Genomic DNA, 11294 nt, shown 5'->3' on the forward strand with positions numbered 1-11294 from the left:
TTAGTAAATCTCTCTCTCCAAACCCTGCCTCCTTTGGAAGAACAGGAAACAACATCTGGAATTGTCCCAGTGACTCTAGGACTGGAGGGATGCAGGTTGTAACCCAAGAGCTGTTGTCTTTTCACTGGCTGGAGAATCATGGAATTGTTTAAGTAGGAAAAGACCTCCGAAATAATTGTACTCAACCCTAAACCCAAAACTGCTGAGGCCACCACCAAGGACACTTTACTGTGGTCTTCCAGGGCCTGAAGGGGCTCCAGGAGAGCTGGAGAGGGACTTTGGACATGCAACTGGAGGAACAGGACAAGGGGAATGGCTTTAAACTTCCAGAGGGTAGACTTAGAAAGGATATTGGGAAGGAATTCCTCCCTGAGAGGGTGGTGAGGCCCTGGCACAGGTTGCCCAGAGAAGCTGTGGCTGCCCCTGGATCCCTGGAAGTGTTCCAGGCCAGGCTGGATGGGGCTTGGAGCAACCTGGGATAGTGGAAGGTGTCCCTGCCCATGGCAGGGGTTGGAATGAGGTGGTCTTGGAGGTTCTTTCCAACTCAAACCATTCTGGGATTCTGTGATCAGCACAGACTTCCTGAAGTACTACCCTGACATCACTCTCCAAACCAGGGACAGATTTTAAGGCCATTATGTAAGGTAAAAACCTGAAGTTTAACTTTTTTCCTGCCATCAAAATTGTCAGTGAATTTGGGCCCTCCACTGGATTTATAATTTTCCAAGTGTGTAACACAGGTTTTCCTGGGCGCAAAGAGGGATTATTCCTCTATTTCCTTTTGGGAAAATAACTTTGTTCTGGGTGAGGAAGGGTTTCCATTCCAATGACACACAGAATATTCTATGTTCCTGAAATTCCTGCAGCAGAGGAGCACAGAGAGTGGAAATCTTGCAACAAGGAAAATATCTGACTTTATTTAGCTGAGTAATCAAATCAGGAGTGGGCAAAATAGGGCAAAGTCAGGTCAGATGAGAAACTCTCCCAATATTTCAATGGATTACAATGAAGATGGAAAAAGACATTTCTTCTTGCACCAACTCAGCACAAGTCTCATAGTCCCAAAACAGTAAATTCCAGCTCTTTTTTGAGCTTTCTAGACTTTTAAAATTTTTTTTCTTTCTTTCCTTTGTTTTATTTTTCAAGTTGAAGTCAGTTTTAAGCAGTGTTTTTCAGAAAGAAGAAGTCAAAAAGGCTCATTTTGAAAATGTCAAGGTTCGATTCCTGTAGAAAAACACAAAACACTTTATGTCACCAACATGTTCTGTAATATTCAAGACGAAATAAAATCTGGTTTTCTAGTAGGGCTTGTATTTTGATTTTTTTTTAATGTAGTATTGTCTGAGCACATGTGGGAGCGATGGGAGAACTCATCAACTCCGTATCAGAAACATGAAGGCTTTTAGTGAGTTTGGGAATCCCTGATTTTGCGTGAAATGGGATCATAGGATCAAAAAATGGTTTGGGTTGGAAGTGACCTGAAAGATCATCTTATTCCAGACCCTCCACGGACAGGGACACCTTCTACTGGACCAGGTTGCTCCAAGCCCTGTCCAAATGGTCTTGGACACTTCCAGGGATGGGGTGGCCACAGCTTCTCTGGGCAATTCCATTCCAGGGCCTCCCCACCCTCACAGGGAAAAATTTCTTCCCAATGTCCCATCGAAACCTAAATTCCTTCATCTTAAGGCCATTCCCAGTTGTCTCATCACTCCATGCCCTTGAAAACTCTCTTTCTTCTAGGAATATAAGTTAACTAGCTGAAAGTTAATAAACATTCAGGGGGGAATGACTGAAAACCACACTGACACTGCAGCATCACTTTAACTTAACAGGACCCTAATAATCCCTGAATATATCCTAAAAAGTAATGAAAATGGCTGTGTTTTCCATAAAAATCACCACAAACTGTGTAAAGAATCGAGCTGGATGTACATAGAAACCATCCTTTCAATTCGTAACAATTAAAAACCAGCTGTAAAAACACAAAACCTGCCTGCAACTCATCCTCGGCACAAATGAGTGCTGTAGGAACAGGTCTGGGACAACGTCCTGCTCCGTGATGGGAGCAAGCACCCAGAGAATCGTTTGGATGTGATAAGTGGAGCCATTAGAGCCCATTGTGTCAATAACGGAAGTTTCACAGCCTTCCTTAATTACGTGGAAAAAGGAGATCCAGGGGAGCCGTTGGGCTGTGCACACACACACAAGGCCTGCCTGGAAAGTCAATAAATATGATTTACATCGCTGAACGGTGCAATCTCCGATTTAAAAAAAAAGGAGAATAAAGATTAAAAAAGGCTAAAAACAAGGAAAAAAAAGAAACAAAGCAACCTAGTCTAGTGGAAGGTGGCCCTGCCCATGGCAGGGGGGTGGAACTGGGTAATCTTTAAGGTCCCTCTCAACCCAAATCATTCCATGATTCTATAAAATAATTCATACGTGCAATAAGTCCATCTTGGCTCCTTCTTTAAGCTGTCCTGAATAAGCAAATTAAGGAGCCCATCAGCCCAGTCACAGTAAAGAAAGAAGAAAATAAAAATAATCAAGTAAATCTTATCAAGAATTAATGATGTTTTTCTCAGTTCTGTAAGTGCTTTGCCTCACGTGCCTTCTCCAACACCTATGGAGTCATGGAATCAGTACAGTTGGAGAAGACCTTTGAGATCATCCAGTCTAACCACTAACCCAGCATGGCCAGCTCCACCGCTGTGCCCTGTCCCCAAGTGCCACAACCACAAGGCTTTTGAACACTCCAGGGATGGTGATTCCAGAGTGTTCCAATGCCTGACCATTCTTCCAGTGAATAATTTTTTCCTGATATCTAAACCCGAGGCTGTTTCCACAGTGAATATCTCTGCATTTAGGATCTTGCCCCAGAAAACACAAGGATGGTTCCCACTCTGATTTTGAAAGGGATTTCAGTAGTTTGAGGCAGTTAATCCATCACTGGGCTACATCCATTCCAGGTGGCTCCCTATTCCAAGAGCCAGGAGTAGTTAATAAGGCATTTTTTCATTAATTAATGAGTGTAGATCCAATGGGTCTCCAGGGTTTTCATCTGGAACTGTCAGAAAGTAAGGAAATAACAATGATTAGAGTCAAACCTGGAAGACTCTGGGAATAAAATTGGAAACCTTATGAGTTTACCTGGCACAGGCTGGCATTTTCCAGCCTCATCTTCCTTTCCCACCTCCCATCCCCATCCTGTCCATGTTCCTCCAGTGTAGCTTTGGCCTTCAGTCCCCACCCCCTCTCCACATGACCTCCCTTTGCCCTTTCCCTCAGACCTCCCTCACTGAAGCAACTCCTGGTCTTGTATCCTGTGGGACTGGGTGTGTGGGGATGGATGATGACAAGGACAGATTTTCCCTCTTTAGTGTTTTTCCTGGTTTTAATTCCCACAGTGTAGAGTGGAGTTCTGCCCCCCTCTGCTGGAAGAGCTCAGCACCTCCAGCTGAGCTCAGTATCCTCAAATATCCTGAACTGGAAGGGTCCTACAAGGATAATCGAATCCAGCTCCTGGCCCTGCACAGAACACCCCAAAAATCCCATCCTGTGCCTGAGAGTGTTGTCCAAATGCTTCTTGAACCCTGGCAGGGTTGGTGCAGCTCTTGCATTTCGCTCTGCAAGGTTTGGGTTGTTCATGGCACTTGTGGCCATGTCCATAGACCATGGAAAGTCTAATCCTGCTCTCCTGCCCAAGTTCTCTACACTGTCATAGGTTGGGGTGACACTGGATGTACTTTTGTCACTGGTCTGTCCCCTCAATGCTTTTTTTTCACTTCTTTTCTGATGCTGTTAACGAAGGCAGAATTCAGTTGTGGAACCAAATCACACCTTCAAGGTTTCCTTCTCACTCTTGCCAAGAGTTTGTGGTTGAATGAGCTTCAAAGAGCTAGAGACACCTTGAGGCACCTTTGGCCATGAGATCATCTCTGCCTCTCCAACCTGAGCTCAAAGGGGATATCTGGGCTTAAGAGGTTCACTGGGCATTTATTCCCTGTTGCAAAAGGAATGAGTCCTTTTGTTTCTCCAGCTGACCCAATCAAGTGCAGATTGCCAGCTGCATCCCACCCTGGACTTCTTCCTTCATCACTGGAGAAAGACCAGGGATGGAGCAGGGAATGGGGCTAAATCCCTCTGAGTGCAAAGCTTGTCTGGAAGAGGAAGGACTTGCAGAGGCAGAGCCCCGTATCCCTGGGCTGAACATCTTTGGGGCCAGGAATCTGAGCCCAATCTGTTGCAAAATTAAACATTTCAGTCTAAAACACCCTGAGCTCATTTCCCTGCTGTGTTCCCTGGCTCCAGCCTGGATAACCCCGGGATGTTTTAGAGGTAATGAACCCAAGGAATTGAGAATGCATCAGATAACAAAGCCCCAGCTCCTGGATCTCTGCTGGGTGCTGATGATTCTCACTCACAAAGGCTCTTTGATTGTCAAGTAGAGCTGGTCCTGTCTTGTCTCAGCTCTTCTGTGAACGTTATTTCTCAAACATGGCTGGGAATGTGATTGTCCTCATTTCAGTGGTCCTTCCCTCAGTGGTTGTCCTCATTTCAATGGTCCTTCTCTCAGCTGAACCCAACACAAGCCCTGCACAATCCACAGTCCCACAAAGGACCACTTCTCCCCCATGGGCTACATCTCACTGGGTTTTAGAGTCTGAACAACTCAGTGCATTTCATTTTTATATCAACCACATGCTTTTGCTGGAAAGAAGGATTTTCATAAATCAAGTAATCCCAATAACCCCAAATTTTACAGAGGGCAGTAGATACTTGAGTCGCCCATGAACCAAGGAAGAAAGGCCAGAAAATGAGGCAAGAAGCAATTGAAGCAGATATTTCAAAGTTTTATTGTATAAATCTACAAAAGGCTTTGCTACAATAGCAAATTGAGCGTAGCACTATTCTACTGACAGGTTCTAGTGGCTTGGTGTGATCTTGTAACTCCAACATGACACATGAGGAATAAACTGCCTGATACAGTCAGATCTAGGGCAGGTGATGTCGGCTTACAAAGACCTTTTGGCTTCAACCCCTATAACCTGCAGCGATTCCACGTTTGCCTTTTGTACAAGGTTGTTTGAATTAATAATATCTCTAGTAAAAATAAAAACTCTAAAGTCATTTCATCAGTAAATGTAAAATCGCCTAGGGAGGAAAAAATGCAGTGGTTGAAATCTGCTAAAGTTCCAGAGGTACAACACATCCACGCTTCTCATTCACGTGACTCTGCCCCAGGAAAATAAACTACCAGTCCTTCCTGGAGAGGCTGGTAATAAAAAACCAGGGTGCTACAAGTAAAGCTCCAATTTGCTGGGAGCAACAATTGAAATCAGATCAGTCCAGAAGATTCAGTTCTGCACACTCCAAAAAGCCAGCTGAAAATGTAAAAACCTCAGGACCAAATGATCAAGTAGCACAGACAGGCTAATTCCCTAAAAAAGACAGGAAAAATAAAATGCCTATTGAGGCAGTCAAGTCCCTTAGAAGAGACTGTGGAAATTAAGCACCTCAAAATCAAATATCATTTAGACCTTAAGATGATGCCTGGGAATCTGCCTTTACATGGTTTTATGGAATTTTCCAGTCCTGGACATTTTTGCTGAGCATTGTTGGAATGTACCTTAGGTCCCTCTGGCTTAATTCAAATGCAACAAAACACCACAGAATTTGAATAATGTGGATTTTTTTGCTCAACGCACACATCCCCCACACTGCCACACACACACACACACACCCAGGACAGCTGGCTCTGGAAGAGAGAGGAACCAGCTAGACCTCTTCAGCTGAGAGATGAACCAAAACTGTCTTGTCCAGCTCACTCGAGCTCTTTTTGGGCTCCCTGGGTCTGGATGGAAACAATCACTCCAAAGCCAGCACAAGAACCCCAGTTCTTGCAGTAACTCTGGCCCATGCAGACCCAGAGAGCGCCTGCTGCCTCGTGAGGCTTCTTGCTGGCAAGACAGCTGGCCCAGATATGCAGGCTCCAACAGTTCAGACAAGCATCTGGACCATGGGATGCTTCTCCAAACTCCAGGAGCCCTTTGAGGTTTGGAACTGCTACCCGCATGAAATGAAGCTACCCCCGACTCAGGAGAGGTGAGTTACAGCACGGCCAGCGGGGAGGGTTCGTAGCCAAGGCAGGATCAGCCCCTTGGCAAAGTTAATCAGGAAAGTTTTTTTTCAGTGAGGATCATTATCTAGTGAAGATTTCTTTAGGGTAAGTCCCAGCGGCCCCAAATCGCAGAGGTGAGGAATCCTCTCCACAGACAGTCAGCACAAGCCCAGCATCCCGCTGTCCCCAAAGCCTGGACTTGGTTCTTCTGTTCTGGCCTGTCCTTCCATTCTCAGCACTTTCTTCTGTGCTTGGAATACCTGGACCAGCTCAGGCTTTTCTTTGTCCTGTTGGAAGCGGCTTCCCCATTTCATTCTGGCTCTCAGCACCTTGAACGTGGCATTGCACTGCATGGGAGGCTCTTTGGTGCATGATTTGCCCTCTGTCTTCCTGCAGCACTCGCTTGTCCCTTGGGAAAGTTCTTGGACACAGAGAAGGAATCTCAGCAACAGCAGCAGGGATCGCTGGAAAAAAAAAAATGCACCAGCTCTGATTAGATTTTGGAAGTGGGGAGAAAGGGAAGTTTTTCAGGAGTTGGGATTAAATTTTGCTGTGCCTGCAGCCTGGATGACCCACCAGGTGTTGGGATCTAAGGATGTGCCCATAGTCCAGCCAAGGGAAAGCCACAATGTGCAGTCCCTGGAGCATCAATTATTGGGGCTGGTGCTTGGGTTCTGACATCAAGAAGCTGAAATCCCACCTCTCTGATGGTGCCAGGCTGCTGCAGCCACTGGGGCTGAGGTTTCAAAACCTGGGCTGTTCAATATCTTGTGTCAGGGCTCTGGGGAGGTTAAGGAAGGCCCACAGGGTAATATGGGATGTAATTACCTGTGCCGATTTTTCCTTCAGGTGGTGGATCTGGCAGGTGGTGGCTGAGGGTCCTGAGAGCAGCTCTGATGGTGAGGCCCTTGTTTTGCAGATTTTTCTGTGGCTTTTCTTCCAAATGCTGAATGCTGTGAAGTGATTCCTTCCCAGAGGAGGATCTGAGTGAGTCACTGGAAGCAAGAGGAGATACAGCTTGTAATACATGGCCAGCTCATCCTCAGCAGTGACTCCCACTCCCCCATCACTCAGCCCCGGTCATTAGTGAGAAATGCTCCTTTCTCTGCACACAGAGCTGTTGACAAACTGGGAACAAGGGAGAGGACAGCTCCCACCATTCCTGACACCAGCTCCTAGCAGGGATGCAGAGCAGACCTGCAGCTCCTTTGGGGTGTGCATCGACCTGGGATGTGCTGCTCTGGGTGGGGACTCAAGCCCAGAGCTTCTCCATGAAGGACGAGGCAGGTCCTGGGGCTGGGCTAATTAAGAAGCTTTCCATTCTTTTCCCACATTAATCAGAAAGTGCAGGATACTGCCCTCTTTGGAAACTTTTCCTAGTCCCTGTCCTGTATTTCCCTTTGGCTGGCTCTCCCTTCCTCTTTCTCCCAACCCCAATGCTTCATATCCCAATTCAGATTAGTTTTTATCCCAGGGCAAGTTTTCTACTGGACACTCGGTAACCAGTTTAGCTCTGAGGAGAGAATGCCAGAGAGCTGCCTTACCTTCAGCCTCTTGGAAGGAGTCACAGCAAAGGCCTTCTGAGCCACCAGTGCCACATGTCACCGCTGTGGCAGTGCCAGGAGCATCCCAGGGTCACTCCTGCTGCTGCATCCCTGCTGATTATTTGGTCTGGTGGTGGATGCAGATGCTGCCCAAGATGTGTCCAGCCTCAGGAAGCTTTGGAGAGCCAAACTTCAGGAATGTCTTTCATCTCTCAGTCCTATCATCAAACGCTGGCCAAAGGTGAGCACCGAGCATTTCCTGTCTCAGCGTGGAAAATGTCACAAAGTCCAAGTCCATCTCCATCCGTGGTGAGATGTTGCAGGAAGTTCTTTGTGAGCAGACAACACTCTGTCCTCAGGTGCTCCAGGACAGAGGTGCCAGGCTTTCCAAGAGCATTTGGAGTCTGTCTGTGTGAGCAGGAACTCCTGGCTGTGGTGCACAGGCTGAAATTGTGCTGGGGCACACAGATCCTCTCTTCACTTCTTTTGGCTTTGACATGGCAAAAGCTCCTTTTGTCTCCACACATCAGCATGGACTCGATTTGCTGCTCTGGGGATATTTTGCTCTGATTTTAGGGTGTGTTTGCTTGTTTCAGTCAAAGAATAAGGATTTAATTCCCTTCCCTCCCCCCACTCTCTCTCAAAAGAGCTCTGGTGTCTCCTCTCTCTACCTTGAACACCCTCTCTTCTCTGAAAGGAAGGAGACTGCTCCTTCAAGAAATGAGCTCAGAATTTAATTAGAAAATCTGTTTCCTGCTGAATGCACAGGATAATGTGCAGAGAAAGGATGAAATTCGCCTCTGCACTGCAGTGGCCTTGAACTGGAATGAGCAGAAACTAAGACAAGAAGTAAACCACTAAGAGCCTCTTGAGAGGAAACCCATTAAAGCAGGTATTAGGTGCAGTGAAATGAAAACCACAGAAAATAACCCAGATTCTTAAAGCTTTCAGCTCCTAAAATAATAGGATTTTTTTTTCTTCTTAAAAAAAAAATAATCCAAAAAATTACTTTAATCCTTTGGAGCAAGTAAGAGCAGGAGATTGCTGAGTGAACAGAAACCCAGAGGCTAATCAAAAACAGGCAAGGGTCAAAAGAAAGCTGTCTCTGCAGGACAGGGCCACCCTCTCAGAAGAGGGAGGAGAGAAGGAAAAAGAGAGATCCAGATGGGTAGGAACCCTCCACCAACTACTGCACTCGTATGAAGTCCTTGAGAGCCGCTAGTGCCGAGCGGCTGCTTCACAAGTTGGGAATTATCTCTATAGTTTCTTGGCAGGGAATTCTCACAAAATTGGCTGTTCCCCACAGTGGTGCCAGCAGGGTCCCCAGCACCACCGCATGGCATGGCCTGGGTGAGGGGGGCAACCCCATTCTGAGGCGCCTCTCCCCCACCTCCTCCCTCCCCCCACGAGCAAAGTCAATCCCTCTGCTCCGGGCTATTGGACTGAGCACTCCTCAGGTCCCATCTCAGCCAGAACCTCCCTCCAAGGAGAAGCTTCCTAAATAAGCCCCCTTCTCCCTTCCACGGAACTCAGACCCCCCTCAGGGGAGCTCATATGACAGTGGCTGGGGGGCTGGGGGGCTCTGGTTGAGTCCCATTGCTCGGCACGGGACTGGCAGTGGTTGAGGGGGGCACGGTCTCCACGGAGTCTCCTGGCTGAACCTCAGGGGTCCTCTGTGGGCTGGGCTCCTCAGAGTGCTCCATGTTCCCTTGGACTTCCTTCCCCCTTTGGATCAGCTGCTCTAAGGTCTTGGGCAGGGGGTAGCTCAGGAAACGCTTCAGTTTGGGCTGGAGGGTTCCTACCACGTACTGAATAATCTCTTCCTCATCTGCATCCACATAGAGGGTCTGGTACAGGTCTCTCTTGCGCCAAAGGAACTGATCCAGGGGCTCCCCCTCTTTCTGGGGCAAATCCAGCTCCCTTTTGATGGCATCCCTAGTCAGAGTTCCCTCGCTGTACTGCAGGAACTCCTTCTTGAACTCGACCCAGTTTTTGACGGAGTCCTGCTTGTACTCCCACCACTTTTTAGCTGGGCCGTTCATGTGGTTTTGGATCTGAGACAGCCAATACTCCTCTGTTCCACCCACCTGCTTTAAGTATTCCTCCAAGTGGCTCAAGAACTCCCGGGGATCCTCAAACACCTGGGTCTCCACTGGGGAGGCTGGAGCATCCTCCGACACGGAGACCCACTGGTAGGAATCGTGGCCCTGGGGGATGCTGGGCACCTCCCCAGGAGGAGGGGTCAGGGCATACATCTGGCTCATGTCCAGGGCATAATCATAAATCTCCCCCTCACCTGGCCTTATCTCTGGGCCTCCCACCCCAACGGACACCGTCTGCTTGCCCTGTTCCCCGGGGCAGTATTTGCCTCCCATGGACTCCAGGCGGTCAGCCCACTTTTCCAGGCGGAAAAAGACCTCCTTCCAAACATTCATCTCCCTCTTGACCCACCTCTCCAGGTGAGCAATGGTCTCCTGGCATCTGGCCAGGCAGGCCTTGATGGACTTCTTCCATCTCTGGTTTTCAGTTGGGACATGGTCCTCTAAGTTGTTCTCCAACTTCCCCACAGATTTCTGCAATCCCTTCAGCTCCCGCTCCACCTGCTTGGAGACCTCAGTCAGGAGGTGCCGGTGGGTCCTCCGGACATGCTCCAGCATTTCTGCCCTGCACTTCCCTATCTGCAGGATCACATTGGGTTTGTTGGCAACTCCACGGTGCCCCTGGAAGGAGTGGACGCCCGCGCTGGTGACATTGTCCAGCTGCATGGCTCCGACCGTGCAAGTGGCAAACACGGAAATAAGTGGGTTATAAGCCCTGGCACTAAAGCTGGATCCCAAAAACCCCCACCACAACACTTCCTGAAAGACACACAGAGACTTCTAAACCCCCCGCCAAAGACTTTTGGACACAAACACAACCCAATCAGATATCACCGCAGAGCGAGCTGGTCGGTCCACGTGGATCCCAGAGAGAGTTGTAGGCAAATTTCTCCCGGTGCCCAGCTGGAAACGCCGGTCTCACGTGCTCAGGGGTGTCCCAGAGAGAACCAGGATCCTCTAGGAACAAGGAGAGGAGTTGGATAAGATGTCAAATCCCGCTGAGAATCTCGAATGCCTCGAAGTCCCCGCCGGAGAAAATCACACAGAGATGCACAAAGAAGCTGGAAGCTGCAGCAAAAATCCGGGTGATTTCTCCTCTGGCAAACTTGGTGAGTCAAAACCGCTTTCACTGGAGATGCAAAGAGCTGCTTCTCTTCCCTGTCTGAACTGCCACTAGTCCAGGCTCCTCCATCTACTTATACTCCACGCAGCTCAACATGTGGGTGGTGCCCAGCCTCCTCTCGCACTCTCAGCGCAGCGTTCATTGGAGGAAAAGCGAGGCCGGTGTCTGTGGCAACCCAGATTTTGGCAGCCTCCCCTCGCTTGCCACCCCCTCGCTCACGCCCCCAGATTCGACGCGAGAAGCGCTTGAAAGGTGCTGGAGACAGTTGGAGAGATGGATGAGTAATCGCACCTTCCGCCTCTCGGAGCGCAGGAAAAACACTTATTCCTTCCACAACTCTTTACTCAGCAAGGTCATCATTAACATGCGTCCCCTGGCAGGGCTCGGGGAGGGCGGGATTAGGAGGA

At 48.5% G+C, this 11294-nt stretch overlaps 1 protein-coding gene across 1 annotated transcript; it reads right to left on the reverse strand.

Moving 5' to 3' along the window:
* Window positions 1-4832: 4832 nt before the first annotated feature.
* Window positions 4833-10950, reverse strand: ARC (activity regulated cytoskeleton associated protein). Its single transcript, XM_032091598.1, has 3 exons — window positions 7666-10950; window positions 6950-7116; window positions 4833-6585 (listed from the first exon to the last, which is right to left on the reverse strand). Exon 1 carries the CDS (start codon window positions 10428-10430, stop codon window positions 9216-9218), a length of 1215 nt encoding a protein of 404 aa, XP_031947489.1. The 5' UTR covers window positions 10431-10950; the 3' UTR covers window positions 4833-6585; window positions 6950-7116; window positions 7666-9215.
* Window positions 10951-11294: the final 344 nt, after the last annotated feature.

The sequence above is a fragment of the Corvus moneduloides genome, chromosome 1 (genome assembly GCF_009650955.1).
Source record: "Corvus moneduloides isolate bCorMon1 chromosome 1, bCorMon1.pri, whole genome shotgun sequence".
NCBI lineage: Eukaryota > Metazoa > Chordata > Aves > Passeriformes > Corvidae > Corvus > Corvus moneduloides.